The sequence below is a fragment of the Ambystoma mexicanum genome, chromosome 9, assembly GCF_040938575.1.
Source record: "Ambystoma mexicanum isolate Mex_15411 chromosome 9, UKY_AmexF1_1, whole genome shotgun sequence".
Taxonomy (NCBI): Eukaryota; Metazoa; Chordata; class Amphibia; order Caudata; family Ambystomatidae; genus Ambystoma; species Ambystoma mexicanum.
In genome coordinates this window covers 130,757,079-130,774,600 of record NC_090931.1, presented here as the reverse complement: position 1 = coordinate 130,774,600, position 17,522 = coordinate 130,757,079, and the positions used below count along the sequence as shown (strand labels likewise).

At 48.9% G+C, this 17,522-nt stretch overlaps 1 protein-coding gene across 6 annotated transcripts in view; it reads left to right on the top strand.

Moving 5' to 3' along the window:
• Positions 1-17,522, top strand: part of DIXDC1 (DIX domain containing 1) — a 560,841-nt gene that overhangs the window by 457,175 nt on the left and 86,144 nt on the right. For 5 of the 6 annotated variants that reach the window (XM_069614294.1, XM_069614291.1, XM_069614292.1 and 2 more), the window contains one exon: positions 16,096-16,244. The exons of the other annotated variant lie outside the window; for it this stretch is intronic. In XM_069614294.1, coding sequence (XP_069470395.1) covers positions 16,096-16,244 — 149 coding nt within the window. The remainder of the gene's footprint in view (positions 1-16,095; positions 16,245-17,522) is intronic. 6 annotated transcript variants of the gene reach the window in all.

Genomic DNA, 17,522 nt, shown 5'->3' with positions numbered 1-17,522 from the left:
CGTGTGTTTTCGTTCTCTAGATGTATTTAAGTCTTGATAGTACAGTTATAGAAACCCAGAGAGGTAGTATTTACTTTATTCACATTATGTAGCATGCTGATACTTGGAGGCTTCAATTCAGTACCGGGAAAATGAAGCTACAATCAACATGTTGTATGACAATATATATTTTGTCAAGTTGGTTTATTATGCCTTTTGCGCACATTCACGACTTCTCTAAAACATTGCTTTACGATAGCAGTTCATTTTATACACTTTGTTAATGCTATCCCTTGCCTACCGACTTCGACTCCACCCCTACCACTTCCTCAATGGCGCAGTTCACTCTCCCTCCGAATCCAAAGAAGGTGGGTTCCTAGAGTATATTTTTTTCCAATTCCAGTACTGCGGCTACTGTTATTTCTAATAGGGAATGGAACTCGCAGCTGATTGGTGGAACAGCAAAGTGCCATTCGTTTATGACTAGTTCCATGTCAGTTTCCAGCCGAGCTCTCCAGTTACCAGAGGGTAAATACTTGCGGTTCCTGAGATGCAATGTGGCCCCAGAAATGAGGGTCCCCAGATGCTGCAGGGCCAATGAAGGACGGTTGGAAGTTGCATGGTAAGCATTACAAACAGAAGTGTGGTGCTGCCTGGGTCGAGGGGGGAGGGGGAGCCGCGGCACTGGCCCAGGCTAGAGGATCAATGGTACTTCAGGTTGGACATTGCAACAGTGATCCCCTGGCCGGAGCAGGTAAACAAAGGTGCCTTTCCCAGGTGCCAGTGCTTTTTGTAGATTTAAAATACACTGTGAAGTAACCCCCAAACCTGATGTTCTGTGTGGTTGCCGCGGATTCTGTTCTGGGTGTTCACGTCTAAGTGTCTCAGTGTCTTCTTAGCGTCACTCACCGCAGGCTTTGAAAATTCCGCAAGGGGTAGAGGGGAGACCCAATTGTCTTGTCGGAGGTTTACAAAGCATCGTAAGTATTGCTCGAGGGTTCCGTTGAGGCACTTAGTCTGTCCATTGGATTGAGGATGGAACCCGGATGTCAAAGCCCTCTCCACTCCTAGTCGGCCACAGAGATCCTTCCAGAATCGGGAAGTATATTGGCTTCCCCAATCGGAGATAATCTTCGTGGGTAAACCATGAAGGCGGAAGACGTCTCTGATAAAGACTGCGGCCATTTCCGCAGCCGACGGAACACCCGGTAAAGGGGGGAAGTGGGCCGTTTTAGTAAAGGAATCGACCACCACCATGATACAAGTGCATCCCTTAGATTGAGGCAGGTCCTCAATGAAATTGGTTGAGATGACATTCCAAGGCCCGTTAGGTACAGCGCGGGGTTCCAACAGTCCTATCGGCTTTTGACGTAAACACTTGCTACGAAGACAGACTGCGCAAGACTGAACATAGCGAGCAACATAGCGAGCAACATAGTCTCTCATACCAGGCCAGTAAAAATGTCTTTGTAGATACTCCAAAGTGCCCTTGGTACCTCTGTGTCCAGCCATCTTGGAATCGTGACACCAAGTCAAGGCCAATTTCCGAAAAGATGGTGTGGGTAAATACAATTTGTTTTTAACAAAATAGAGGCCATCCTTGATGTCGTATTTGATGTCTTTGGAATGGTTCTCCACTTCAAATTGGCCTCCAGAAGCTTCTCTCACCTGTCTTAAGAACGTGGATAAAACACCGACTCGCTTGGTAGCAGGAAACATCAATTCTCGAGAGATATCCGATTCGGATAAATAATCCCCTCGACGGGAAAGGGAGTCTGCCACCAGATTGAGGTGCCCAGGTATATAGGTGATGTCAAAATCAAACTGGGCAAAAAAGTGGGCCCAACGTGCTTGTCGTGTGTTATAACATTCAAACTGCCTCAGTACTTGTAGGTTTTTGTGATCGGTTCGGATGGTAAATGGGTGTTCGCCTCCCTGCAGTAAATGGCGCCACTCTAGACAGGCTGACTTCATAGCTAAGAGTTCACGTTCTATAACGGAATAGTTATTTTGGCTAGCATTGAGTGTTTTGGAATAATACGAAATGGGGTGTTCCACACCTTGATATTCTTGCAATAAGACTGCCCCAATGGCAGACGCAGAGGCATCTGTCTCAACAATGAATGGTCGGCTTTGATCGGGTTGGCGAAGGATGGGAGCAGTACAAAAGGCTACCTTCAGGCTGCGAAAGCTGTCTTCAGCATCTGTAGACCATTGAAACGGGGCTGAAGATTTTTTGAACAGAGTGGTAATGGGTACTATCCTTTGAGAGAAATTGGAGATGAACTTCCGATAGAAGTTCGCCAAGCCAAGAAATCTTTGTATATCCTTGATGGATTTGGGAGAAGGCCATTCTAGAACGGCAGCCTCCTTGCGAGGGTCCATGGCTATGCCTTGGTTGGAAAGAATGGAACCCAGATATGATATGGATGTGGCGGAGAACACACATTTGTTAAGCTTAATCGAGAGATGATTGTCTCTTAACCTCCGGAAAACCTCCTTGACGTGTTCTTCATGTTCTTCTATAGTGTTGGAAAATACCAAGATGTCATCTAGATATACGATGGTGGACTGACACAGAATATCGGAAAAGAGACGGTCCATGAATCGCTGGAAGATCGCAGGGGCATTTACTAGCCCAAAGGGCATCACGTGGTATTCATAAAGCCCAAACGGGGTGCGGAAAGCCGTTTTCCATTCATCTCCCTTCTGTATCCGTAGCAGGTGGTAGGCATTCCGTAAATCGAGTTTTGTGAAGACTGTGGCACCCTGGACGGCTTGTATGATTTCAGCTATCAGAGGCATTGGGTACCGATCTTTAATTGTTACCTTATTCAATCCCCTATAGTCAATACAAGGTCTCAATTCCCGTGTATCCTTCTTAGGGATAAAACACAAGGAGGCCCCAGCAGGAGATTTCGAGGGCCTGATCAATCCATTGGCCTAATTGCTGTCCAGATACTCTGAGGTAATGTTTTTCTTCCAGAGTGAATGGGTACATCCGACCGAAGGGTACTAGAGCTCCAGGAGTGAGTTCGATACTGCAGTCCTCAGGTCTGTGTGGAGGAAGCTCTATTGGAGTCTTCTCAGTTACTACCTCTGTGAATTCCTGGAGATGATGCGGAAGACAGTGAACGGTTCTAGGTTCGCCATTACTTGAGGTCTGGACGGTCTCGAATCTTGGCTTTGGCAGACACTCTGCCTTACAGAAAGCAGGTTGAAAGCTTAGTACGTTTTTAGCCCAGTCTATGAAGGGGTTGTGTTTTCGTAGCCAACCTATCCCCAAGATAAGCGGAAAGTGGGCAGCACGAATGATGTCAAATGTAATCTTCTCTGAATGTTGCTGAATGTAGAGGGTGAGTTCTTCTGTAGTATGGGTAATCATGCCGGAACTTAAAGGTTCTCCGTCTACGCCTTCCACTTTCTGGTCCTCAAGTTTAGCCACTCGATGTATGCCCTTCTGTTCTGCCCACAGGGTGTCAATAAAATTGCCGGCCGCCCCGCAGTCAAGTAAGACCTGGGAGGTTACCTCGGTGCTCCCCAGACTTAAGGTTACAGTAAGGACCATGAGCCGGGAATCTTCTGGGATCCCCGAGGAAGACACGGAGAGTGTAGTATAAGGACTTGGGATGGCCCCTCGGAAGTGAGTCCTAACACTTACCGAGGGCGATCGTTTCCCGATCGTCGAGGAGGGACTTCTGGGCAGTCACGTAGCAGATGGGTTAACGCACCACAATACATGCATAAGCAGCCATCCCGTCATCTCTTACGTTCCTCCTGGGTGAGTGGCGCTCGGGCTGTCCCAATTTGCATCGGTTCCTCTTTGCTTTGGCGTGGAAGTGGCGAAGGGGCTGGTGAAGGAGCTTCCAGAGGAGGGGGTCCGTAGAACTTCGTCTTTTTCTTTTCGGCTCGCCGTTCCGACAGTCTGAAGTCTATCCGGAAGGGTTGCAGTGATGAGATTGACGAAAGAGGCAGGACGAGCAATCCGTGCCAATTCATCTTTGAGATCCTCTCGTAAGCCTCGCCGAAAGATGGCATATTGGGCCTGCTCCTGCCATCCTGCTTCCACAGTGATCTGTTTGAAGGTGGTGATGTAGGTCAACAAGTCAGAATTTCCTTGTCGGATGTCCAAAAGGTCTTCCGATGCAAGGAACGTACTTTCCGTGTGCAGGAAAGTCTCCTGTAGTAGGGTCTTGAATGCGCTGTAATCCTGCAAAACAGGATCGGGTTGATTTACCAGAGGGGTAGCCCAAGCCAGAGCATTACCCGTCATTTGAGTAATCATAAATCCCACCTTGGCGTGATCGGAAGCAAAGGTTTGTGTACGGAACGAGAAGTGAAGATTGCAGGCATCTAGGAATTATTTTACTCGCTTAGGTGAGCCATCAAACTTGCCCGATACCAAAGGGAGTGGCGGTAGGTCTGTAGAGGGCCCTTCTCTTTCCGTCACTCGCTGTTGTAATGCTGTATTAGCGGCCTTGAGGTTCTGTACTTCCAGGTTCAGGCTTTGGACTGCGGCTACTAGTTCCTGCACTTGCTGGGGCGTAGCCATCTCAGTTACTTGGTGGTGTTGCAAACTATCCCAAAAGTCGGAAATATGCTCTTCTTCACTGGACAATTCAGGTCCTCCCCCTCCCCCGACTCCTCACCTTCCACCTTCTTCTTGGATTTCCCTTTCTTGTAGTTTGAAGTCTCTCCTTTTTTTTATGAAAGGGGTGCGACGGGGGTAACCCTTCCCGAGACACCAACAGCGGGGAAAAAGCCGGAGGCACAAAAAACCCCGATGAGGCTCAATCCAAGGGAATGAGGATTTGGCTCGAGTGGCTGGCACTTGTAGTGGATGGAGGTTCAAGGCTAAAGGAAAAGCCGCAAGGTAGGTTTATCCGCTTCAAAGGATGGCTGAAGAAAATACGAATGGGTGGCACTCAAGTAATTCCACAGGCAGAGGTCAGGTACCCAGCGGACAGATAGGCACCAAGGGCAAGGCAGAGGCAGTCCGTCTAACAGGCAGAGTTCAGGTACACAGCAGATGCGTAGATAAAAGGGGCTACACCAAGGCAATCCGTATAACAGACAGGGTCCCGGTTCACGGTGGACTGGAGGGCAGCAAAGGCAGGGCTGAGCCAATCCGAAGACAGACAGGGTAGGGTACACAGTGGACGGTAAGCAGGGAAGAAAGGGAAAAAGGACGAGAAAAGAAAAGGTACCGAAACTCGGCAATAGAAAGAGCAGAAATAAAGAAACGAGTAGAAAGGCGAGCAAGGGGAACACAGAGTAAAGAGCAAGAAAGGCAAGGAATAAGAAACTTGAGGAAAACAGACGGAAGGAAAGATAGAACGAAAAACTACAACAGGGAAAGCAAGCAGACAAGGACCGAGGGAAGCAGAGACAAGCGAGAGCGACGGCAACACAGCAGGGAAACCCAGAAACGTTGCAACGCACTCGCAACCCGGAAGTGGTGAAATAAATACTTCCGGTTACGTGCGCATGCAACAACTAGAGCGGTGCAGACAAAGTGAAGTACGTGATGGGAAACGCTATGGCAAACCGAAACGCCAGCGGTTCCAAACCTGCCATCCCTGTCTAGATGTGACACTCTGGCGTACAGACTACAATCTGCCACCAACCAGTAGGCACTCAAAGCCACTCCTAAAAGTGTACTCACCCGGGGCAACACAGTGCACATTGTGTACCCTTGACTCTGAGAGACATAGCATCTCTTAAGAGCGGATCAAGCACAATGAAGCCTTTGATTAGATAGAAATAGAACATTTCTATTTGTTTTCAAGCTTTTACTTCGCCGTATCGGGTTCCAATACAGCAAATGTTGTTCTACGGCGGCACGGTCGCTGTAGAACACGGTGCAGACAGTCTATGCTGTTATGCGAGCAAATAAAAGTTTATGTAATTGGCATGAACGCTTCGTTGTGGTCTTTGCAAACCCCATTTACTGGCTGATACTACACACCATGAACATCATGGACATTGGCATGGGGATAGTCTGGCTTTATCATTCATATTGAACAATTGGTCATGTGCATCCATGTTGGAGAGCCTTCTCAGGGAACCACTCAGGAGCCAACAAATCCTCACACGCAACCTGATGAAGGTGAAGGCTCGGTTTTGAACTGGTGCCCAACAGAGCCGAAACTTAAGTTCTTAAGTAGACACATCAATAAGCATCACTTACATCACTTCGCAAATCATTAGGACCATAAATAGAACAGTATGAAATATAGTTTGAATGTGTTATATATACAGCTTGTGTCAGCATGTACTCATTTCTGGGCCATATTTCTTTGACCCTATAAATAATGTGTTTGTCCTTTGTTTCTTGTCTAGCTAGTCTATAACCTTTGTTGGTATTTGTATGTGCTCTTGTCTTTTTGATGTACTTAGTGTTATGTTAACAAATGTAGAATTTTACAATAATCCTGTTGTCCTTTGACAATTGTTCATAAGAAATGTTTTTTCATTAATTAAGTGCAACTATCACAATTGATAGTCAGATGTCTAGCAATCTTGTACCCGGTAGTAAAATGAATGTGAATGGAACGAATTCTCAATTAAATACTTTGTTCCTAACTGACATGGCAATGTTCCTCTATATTTGTGGACCCCTCAACTTTTTGCTTTTGTTACAGTATCCTGACCTGACTTTCGAGGGGATTGGGTCCTCCGACGTATTCCATATCTATGACAGTAATCACCAAAGCTGTGCTGCTTCGGAAAATCTTTCGGCTTCTGCGTCCTGTGTCGATGACGTGGATACGCCGTCCTCGAGGACCTCCTCCGACGGCCAACGTCACCAGATGTTATAAGTAGGATGCACGACGCCCGTAGCCTCAGTTCCGTTTTTTCTGCGAACGTGTTCGCTTCGGAGATCTCGGCGCGCCTCGACTCTTTGGAGTTTCTGTTCTTTCGGTTCTTCGAACCTGTTTGTGAAGTATTGTCGGGATGTCTTCCTCTTCTTCCACCCCGCGTCCGGGCTTCAAGAAGTGTGGGGACTGCGGGTCCAAGATGTCTGTGATGGACTCGCACGATGCCTGCCTCTGGTGCCTTGGGGAGGCCCACGACACGGATGATTGTGTCGACTGCTAGTTGCTTACGTCCAAGGCCTTGCGGGAACATAAAAAGAAGCTGTCGGTCGGTAAGGTGTCCAAGCCCCGGAAGGCGAGGTCCACTGGGCTTCCGACAGACGATTTGAGGGGCGACTCTCTGCATCGTAGTCGTAAGTCTAGGGGGTCTCGGTCCCGGAGTGGGTCCCGCCACTCCTCTGCCTCTTCGAGGCACTCCCGGAAGCGCCGTCATCGGTCGCCTTCCCCGTCCTCATCCGAGGACTCTGCCCGTCGGCAGGTTTCTTATCCCACCAAGCGTTCCTCTCCAGAGGAATGGGCTTCCTTCTGGAAGAAAATGTTGCCGATTCTTGAATCGCAGGGCTCCGGTCTGTCCGCGCCTCTGAGAGGGGTCGGTCGTGACCGTACCGGAGACACTGCTCATACGCCTTCGGGCTCGGGTGGTCGGCATGATTCGCGGGAGAGGTACCGCTCGGACAAGGGGAATCGTTCCAGTCATGCCCGTTGCAGGTCCCGGTCCTCGACGCGCTCAAGCCCGTGTGCACCTGTGAAGTCTTCGAAGAAGACGTCGACGCCGGTGGCGCCGGGTCGTCGACGGTCTCTCTCGAGGCTCCGCCTCTGAGGAAGTCGTCAACGCAATCGGCGCCCAGGCTGTCGAAGGACACGCTCGGGGCTCCACCCTCGAGGCCTGTGTCGAAGCCGTCGATGTTGTCAGTGCCGCGCTCAACTTCGACGCCGATTCACTCGACGTCGACGCCGTTTCACTCGACGCCCTCGATGCCTTTCGAGGCTGTGGTGTCGGAGGTACCCCGTGGCACGGGGGAACCCCCTAGAAAGGCTCTGGCCAAGGCAAAATTCTTTGCCCCTTTTCCAGCCTATGGAGTATATTTCCGAGGTGGAAGAGGGTTCTGAAGATGGGTTGGTTGCGGACACGGTGCCAGATGAGATTCTTTCTGGTCATAGGCAGATTGAGGACTTGCGTCAGTCACTGCATGACGCCAGTAGTCTGGACAGCTCTCCGAAGTTGGAGTTCTGTAGGCCTGAGCCTGGCACCCATGCCGAGTTATTGTGTCGGCGCCTTATGTCGAGGGTCACAGACTACTTGGTGTGGTCGGTGCCCCCAGTTAATTTTGTGCAGGATGACCTGACGGATATCCTCGACCAAGGTCCACCCACTGACCCGGTACTGCCATTCCATATGGCTCTGCAAAGAAGGGTGGCAGCGGCTTGGACTGCTCCGGAGAGTCTCCTGGCAGTGGGCAAGTCTTTGCCGTGAAAATACCACCCAGCCAGTAGTGACCCCTGCTACTTGACCATGCACCCCACTCCGGAGAGTTTGGTGGTGCAGGCGGCTACGGCCCCAGCAAAGCAGGCGTCGTATCCTACCATCCCTCCTGATAGGGACGACAAGCGTTTTGATGGCTGGGCGAAGAAAGTGTTTTCTTCAGGGGGTATGGCTCTTCAGGCGGCCAACTCCGTATGTGCCTTGTCACGTTTCACGCACACTCTGTGGAACTGTATTTCATTAGCGGCTGAACATATTCCCGAAGGGGACGAACTGGATGGTTTTCTTGCTATTATTCAGGATGGCAAGGATGCCATGTGTGAGTCCGTTCAGTCGGGTTTGGACATGGCAGACTGTGTCAGCCGGTCCATGGCGGCGAGCACCGTGATACGCAGGTTTGCGTGGTTGAGGAAGTCTGGGTTTGCTCCTGATGTGCAAGCCAGGCTCCTCAACATGCCCTTTGATGGTGAACATCTTTTTGGCAGCAAGGCTGACGTGAGCCTTGAGAGGTTGCAGACCTCCAAAGCTGCAGCAAAGTCGTTGGGCGCTGCAGTCCGCCAACCTCCGCCTTTTCGTCCTAGGGGACAGCAATGGAGTGGAGGTTCCTTTCTTTATTACTCATCCTTTAGTAAAGCGAGAGGAGCTGCAAGTGAAAGGGGCAACTGTAGGAGTGCCAGAGGTGGAAAATAAGGTACTTGAGGTGCCATGGCTGCTTGGGCTGTTGCCTCTTTACCCTCAGGCAACGCCGCAGCCGCTTCAGCTCAGTCATGAGGCTATGTCCCATGGTTCGCCGGTTGGGGGAAGGCTGGCGCAGCATCTTGTCGAATGGCGTGCCATTACTTCAGATGTGTGGGTTCTGGAAATCATTGCCCACGGCTACTGTCTTCCTTTCTGGCAGAGGCCTCACGCCAATCCACCAGGGAACCTCTCTTTGAAGAGTCCGAATCTGCTCCTTGCGCAGGAAATTCAATCCCTGCTGGAGAAGGGCGCCATAGTACTGGTGCCTGTAGCGGAGAGGAACAAGGGATGGTATTCCCCTTATTTTTTTATTTAGAAGAAAGGCGGGGGACTGAGACCCATCATGGACTTGCGCGGTTTGAACAAACTCCTCAGGTAGGACAAGTTCAAGATGGTTACTCTTTCTCAAGTCCTCCAGGCCCTTCAACTTCAGGACTGGTTGGTGTCTCTCGACCTCAAGGACACTTATTTTCATGTGCCAATCCCTCCAAAGCACAAGAAGTACCTGAGGTTCGCGGTTGGCGACTCGCACTTTCAGTTTCGGGTCCTGCCATTCGGATTGACCTCCGCCCCGACGGTCTTCACCAAGCTCATGGTAGTGGTGGCAGCGCATCTCAGGCAACGGGGGATTCACGTCTACCCCTACCTGGATGATTGGTTGATCAGGGCACACTTTCCCGAGCAAGTCCTGGATCATCTTTCCGTCACCTGCCACTCCCTCCACAAGCTGGGCTTCTCCCTCAACTTAAAGAAGTCCCATTTGACGCCAACACAGCGGTTCCAGTACATTGGAGCAGTGCTCGGCACGTCCCTGGGGCAGTGTTCTCCTCCCCAGGTGAGGGCTCATCACATTCAGCAGATGGTGCACAAGTTTCAACATGCCCAGAGTCTCCCAGGGTTCGCGTTTTTGAGGTTGCTCGGCCTCATGGCATCCTGCATTCTTCTGGTGCCAGAGGCCAGGTTGCGGATGAGATCTTTGCAATGGGCTCTCAAACTCCAGTGGTCACAGTCCTCCGGCAGGATGTCGGACCCCGTTCAGGTGCCTCCCTCGGTCGCCCGGGACCTTCTGTGGTGGGCCGTCGAAGGCAATCTGATTAAGGGGGCTCCATTTTGGCTACCCTGGCCGGAGGTGACGATTGTGACGGACGCGTCCCTCACGGGATGGGGAGCTCATGTCAACGACCTGACAGTCAGCGGTCGTTGGTCTCCGTCGGAGTCCAGACTCCATATTAATCTGTTGGAGCTGAGGGCCGTCAGGCTTGCCCTGAAGGCTTTTCTGCCGACTGTGCGAGGAAAGAATGTCCTGATTCTGATGGACAACGCAGTGGCCATGCACTACCTCAACAAAAAGGGGGGGGCAGGGTCCCTTCCTCTGTGCAGGGCGGCGATGCAGCTCTGGTTCTGGGCAATCCAGCAGGAAATTTCGATCTCGGCAGTTCATCTGGCCGGAGACGACAATGAGACGGCGGACGCTCTGAGCAGGCAGAGCGCGATCTCTCACGAGTGGGAGTTGGCTCAGGAGATTCTCCTGGAGATCTTTGTCCTTTGGGGGACCCCTCAAGTGGATCCCTTCGCCTCCAGTGTCAACCGGAAGTGCGAAAGGTTCTGCTTCTGGGAATTTCCTCCAAGAGGAGCCTAAGGAGACGCGTTTGTGGTGGAGTGGTCATTCCCACTGCTGTACGCGTTTCCTCCAGTCCCCGTCATGCTGCAGAGGTTACAGAGGTTCGGTTCCCGGATGATCCTCATTTCTCCGGCATGGGCCAGGAGGACGTGGTACCCGGACCTTCTCGACTTGTCCATCTGCCCTCCACGTCGTCTTCCCTACCGAGACGATCTGCTCTCACGGGACGGGGGTCAGGTTCTCCATCCAGAGATCAGATCCCTCAACCTTCACGCTTGGCTTCTGAAAGGTTGAGGTATAGGGATTGGGACCTCCCTGAAGACGTGATGGAGGTGTTGCTTTCGGCCAGACGGCCGGCGACAAAGTCCCTGTACAATTGCCATTGGAGAAAGTTCTGCAACTGGTGCAGGGTTAAGAATGTGGATCCTTTTTCATGTGACATTCCTGTGGTTCTGACTTTTTTGCTTTCTTTGGCCCACAAGGGCCTGCAAGTGGGTACCGTTAAAGTTTACCTGGCGGTGCAGTCCATATTTAAGTACTCATCTGAGGAGTGTTCTTATTTTAAAATTCCTTTAATTTCTCAGTTTCTAAAAGGGCTCACTAATGTGTTCCCTCCGTCACCTTTCCAGGTGCCCGGTTGGGATTTGAACCTTGTTCTCAAGTTTCTAATGGGTGCTCCGTTTGAGCCTTTGCATTCCTGCCCTTTGAGACTGTCAACTCTTAAAACTGTATTTTTAGTTGCAGTCACTTCCGCTTGCAGAGTGAGTGAGTTACAAGCACTTTCAGTTAAGCCACCCTTCACTGTGTTTCACAAGGACAGGGTTGTCCTTAGAGTTCGTCCTTCCTTTCTTCCGAAGGTGGTGTCGGAATTTAATTTAAGCCAGAAGGTTATTCTTCCGGCATTTTATCCTCCTCCGCATCCTGGTAAGGACGAGGAGCGGCTCCATAGGCTGGATCCTAGGAGAGCTTTAAGCTCTTACATTTCACGCATGTCCCGTGTCAGAGTGGACGATCACCTCTTAATTGGTTACGCTCAAAGGCGTTTGGGACAAGCTGTTACTAAGCAGACTTTGTCTGGCAATTTCTGAATGTTACCGCTTGGCGGGTAAGGACCCCCCGATAGGCTTGCGGGCCCATTCTACCAGGGGTATGGCTGCCTCTACTGCCCTGCAGAGGGGTGTTCCTATTCGTAACATCCGTGATGCAGCCACCTGGGCTTCGGTCCATACTTTTGTACGTCACTACTCCCTCGATTCTATCCGTGGGCAGGATCTGGCCTTTGGCAAAGCGGTCCTTTACTCTGCAATCTGATTGGGCATTCTAAATTTCTATGTTCTAAATTATTTTCCCACCTCCTTACGTTGGTACTGCTTTGGGAGTCTGTCATGGATATGGAATACGTCGGAGGACCCAATCCCCTCGAAGAACAAGTTACTCTCTTACCTGGTAATGTTCTTTTCGATGGGATGGTCCGACGACATATTCCATATCGCTCCATCCCTGCCTTCCCCGCTACAGAATTTCTTATGCGATTGCAGCTTACGTTTCCGCAAGGCTTTCTGTGGTCATACTGGCAGTAGTTTGGTGCCACACGTTCTGGGGGAAAAACTACAACTGAGGCTACGGGCGTTGTGCGTCCTACTTATAACATCCGGTGACGTCGGCTGTCGGAGGAGGTCCTCGAAGACGGCGTATCGACGTCATCGACGCAGGACGCAGAAAGATTTTCCGAAGAAGCACAGCTGTGGTGAATACTGTCATAGATATGGAATACGTTGTTGGACCATCCCATCGAAAGAACGTTACCAGGTAAGAGAGTAACTTGTTCTTCTGAGTGTGTACGTGGTGAGGGTGAATGCTATGCTATGGGCGGGGAACGGAGGCGTTGAGGGAGGTAACTCCCCTAAATTCTAAGGAAGGTAACAGCGTGGGAGAGGGTGGGAATGTGGGGTGAGGTGGGATCACCTTCCTGGGGGGTTTAGCAGGGTGGGTGGGCAGTAGAATGTGATAATTTGGCCTTTTGATCACACAAATCGGCCGAAGTAAACCGGTCTGTTTTGTATTTGTTCTTCAAAATGCAGAATTATCACATAGAACCCAGTATGGACCTTGCCATACTGTTAACCTTGTTCAGTGTAATAGCATTCAATGAGACAGTACTTGCAGGGCCTAATGGTGCAGAGCTAATGGGCTTCTGTATTTTTAAAGAGACAGTAACAGCACTTCTCAGCAGGGCTGTGTAATCTATTTTCTACTAGAGCTGCCATATTTGAAATGGGGCAATGCTGGTACTCCTCAGTTAGCTTGCTAAACAGGGCTTCTATAATTGTAATACTATGCTTTTGTTGAGGCAATGCTAGTTCATCTTAGTGGGGCTGGTATACTTTTGATGGAACAACATCAGCACTTCTCGGTTGAGCTGCTACACTCTTATTGACAAGGCCCTAGCACTTCTCAGCAGATTTATTTATTTGTATTGGTTATTTATAATGTGCATAATATACCCAAAGGGATCGAACCTGTGTTGCTCCATGTCGTCTTTCTTCCAAGGCGAGCACGTTGCCCCTGAGCTATCCTCCCGAGACTCTGAAGATCTGAAGTACATTTAATGATACAGAAACAGAACTATTGAGCAAGTCTAACATCTTCATCATCATCAGAATAAATCAACACTGTTGTGGTTATACAAGAGCTAATATATTTAAAGGGATGGAATTACTCAGAATGTAGCAGCACTATTCAATAACCCAAAGTGCTTAAGCATAGTTAATGTGAAGATACGACACTTCTCACCATTGGGACAGTACTGTCTTGGCCAGACTTTCACACTGAAGAGGTGAGCAAGTGATCCGTGGTCTGCAGCCCACACACATGCATGGGATTCCCAAGCACCCACTTGCGAGATTTGCACCAAATTAGTGAGATTGTGCTCCGAGGTAGGAGGCACAAGCACAGTCTTTGCTCTGAGGTTTGACACACTCACAGGATGGGATGGCATTTCGTTCTCCCATCCTAGTTGTGTTGCTCTGCCTTTTGAGGGCTACTACAACCTGGATGATTATAGAGGGGTGGAGTAGGGGCAGTATTGGCCTACTGGAATGCAACTGGAAGGCTTAAACCTCCTTCTTACTTGACTTTAGTATATGCAGTACATGCTAGCCAATGTTTCCACTGTTCTGCATCCCCCTCCCCCCTCGCACCAAGTCGGCGACTACGTGCATATGCGGTCATATAACTGCTGGTGATGTCACTTCCTATATTTGGGCACCCCCCGGGAAATTCATAAATCGGTTCCCCTGCTCGATTTATCTATTTGTTCAATGTTTGTCGGGTCCGTGGACATGATTAATTTATTTATTTCTGCAATGTTGGGTCCGACCAATAAACCGGGCCGTGGCGGAGGACTTTTGCTGCCTCAGGTGCCCCCTGGAATTGGATTATGATTCTTTCATTACCACAGAAGTAATGAATGTGTATTACAGGGATAAGCTGGCATATGTATTGGGCACACTGCGCATGCTCAGGCAGCATCAATCATGCTTTGTAGAGGACAATGCTGGCCTAAATTGGGAAGAGCCAGCATAGACATGTTGCTACAGAGGCATATTTTGGGTACAACCAGCATGCCAATGTGTTACATCAGTGACAGTGCTGTCTTAAACTGTGGACACATTGATCATTAAAATGTGTTGTGTTCTACAATGTTCTTGTCTCCTGTTGGTGACATGGAATGTACATGTTCCCCTTTGGAACTGATTGTAAACTTATGGCTTTTTGGTCACTTTTCCTGCTTTAAAATGCACAATTTCAGGCCCATATTTGGAAAAAAAATCTTGGGGGTGGGGGACCCCCCCAAACCCTCCCTAAAATAGCTCACTCGCTACGCTCGGTTGCCCCCACTATTTTGGAGAAATATCAACACATACACACTGGAAGAAATCACAAGAAACTAACCTTTAATCAGTGCCCCGACACCAAAAGCTATCTTTGGGACTGCATGGCTATGCCTGTGATGCTATTGTGTCAAAGGTCACACACCATCGCTTTAGAATATACTGCTTTGGATGAGGGTGTTCACTTTTGGCTCGCCGGCCCACCGTGTGACAAAAAGTTAATGCTTCGGCCCCACCTTCAAAAAGGTTGGACAAGCCTGCAGTATGGTGTCCCGTGCTCAAGGTGGGGTTGTCCGTTGTGTTTGAAGCCGTTCGATTAGGACTGATCAGTAATAAGTCGAGGAACCGATCAGAGAAAAATGGAAAACCACAATTGCCTTTTTCCAGAGTCACATTGTAGGACTTCTGATCGCACAGACCACAACAAAGTGGCAATTGTGTCACGTTGATTTACTGTGATTAAATCAAAGCTGAAATGTTTGAAGGAGAAAAGATCAAAAGTTATTTTACCGAAAAGAACTTTCGTTTTTGTCTACCCCAAACATTTCAGACTATTCCCTTGCCCCCCACACTGTTACTTACCTGTGGGCGGCACACCTCCTCGTGTGCCACCGTGTCTAGCATCCCTCTACGACGCCGGTCACTTGCGTGTATGGGAACCGGTGCTGCAGGGTCCGCTTTTCCTTTATTTTTAGTTTTTTTGTGAAAAAATGTATTGAGATGGGAGTGGGGGACACCCCTGCAATCCCCGCTCACACTACAGTGGAAAAGCGTCCCCCGCTGCCCTCCTTCACTGTAATGCAAACGAATGGGAGACTTGGTCGAGATTTTCATCCGTACGTAATTTTCGTACAACTGAAATTCAGTGAACTCTCGCATTCGTTTTTGTTCAGTCTTTTTGGGTCTTTCCGTCACATCAGCACACCACAAAATCACTTGGAAAAAAGTGTACTGGCGCAGCACTATGCTGTGTTCTCTGTAACTGTGAGCATTTGGCTGGTATCAACTGAGATTGTGTGTATGCATGTGTGTGTCTTTTATGTGTGTGTTTGTGGGTGGGGGGGTTGCCATGCTCTCGCCGCTGTCCAACTCCAGTCCTCGAGGGTGTGAATTACACTGGATTTTCAGGATAGCCACAGTCAATTAAATAATTTCACTTTAAAGTAATTTCAGGCAAATGTAGCGCATATGATTATCGTGAAAGCCTGGGCCGGATTGAGTCTTTCCGGGACTGCACTTAAACACTGCCAATATGGGTTCTGTTACCTTGTTGAAAACATAAATTACAGATATGTATATTGTCTGGTGGTTTCATTTTCATGTCTACATCTTTTCTTCTACAATATCTCCAGCTCTGTCTTTGCTCTTGCACTAATATTCTTCACCTGCAAATGGCGCTCACCGTCCTAGCATGTGGCTGACATTTGGGCATAAGGCGATGCAGGCACTTGTGTTGGGGTTCCTTTGATCGTCCTGTGACCCAGTCTTGTTTTGATATTTCAGAAGAATCGAGCTCCGTCTTTCTCCCGGACTGGCCTACCGGGACTCCGTCGCTGTATCTGGAAACGTCATGGGAGGACCACCTCATAGAGCAGCAGGACCACCTGGAGAAGGAGATGGAGGAGGCCAAGAAAATGATCTCAGGCCTACAGGTGCTATTTCTTCTTCTTCTTCTGGTTTTTGCATAAGCTGTCCCATCTTCTTCCTTCCATTCAACAATTACTATTTTTATTTTTGGCTAAAACCCGACTAGAAGAATTGGACTGGATAAATACACTGGAAAAGGCATCTGAGTACAAGTCAACTAGCCACCTTCCACCAACAAACAGAAAACTGAATGTACTCCAACCCTTCCTGATTAAGCACCCAGACAAAAAAACCAGGAACATCTTACTTCGGGCGAGGCTGAATTTGCTACCTACAAATGAGATTCTGTACAGAAGGGGCCTCTCAACATCAAACACTTGTCGCTTTTGCAACAAAATTGAACAAAGCGAAACTCTACGGCACCTTCTATTACTGTGTCCTGGTACTGATAAATTCAGATCACCATATATTCTCCACCACTTAAAAAACTCCTACCTGAGGGAGGAAGAGCTTTGGTGGGAGCGCCTAATAGGAGGATTGAGAACATCTTGGTCTATTGCAGCCACAAAAATATTGGATCAGATTTTTACACATGTACCCGCGGCTTAATGGGCCTGGCCACAGCTAGACAGTTTTATAGTTTTACAGATAATTGTCAGAACTGAGGAGCGTTTCTTGTTCATCTTCTTGTAAAAATCACCACGGTGATTATATACTCGTAATAAAAAAAAAAAAAAAAAAAAAAAAAAAAATTTTTGGCTATTGGATGGTGCTTAAGTGCTGCTGGGATCTCTTTGAGCTGGCTTTATCAAGCCTTACCATCAAACGTTGTGCTCGACGTGCCTGACCATGTTTTTCTTTAAGATGTCTTCTGAGAGTTAATGACTTAATTGAAGCTGCAAATGTCTTTCCCATACCCATTAAAAAGCCAAAACGGTTGGCATTGCCCAGTACTGGTTTCTTTATGTTCCTCGTGTATCCCCCACCATTTACAAAGTTCCCGAGGATGCTTCAATGGGGTCCATCAGGGTTAGGGCAGTGGAATGGGGGCACCATATTGTCAACTAATAAAAGTGAGTCTGCCTCTGGTCTGCAGATTTAAAGACGGAATCCGCCACCTTGGCAAGATAGCATGGTGGATTAATGAGCCTGCTGCAGGGAACAGTGTGCAAACTTTAAGCTCTCTTCTTTGACTCTTGTCGGGATAGACCGAGCCTTTTCTCTCTTTGAAGTTGATAAAGTGGGCGCTCTTGAATTGGGGAACGCTGGCACCTGGTATTAATAAGCGTGGAGCCAGCACTGAATTGTGAACACTGCAAACACCTCCATGTGTGAGCGCAATG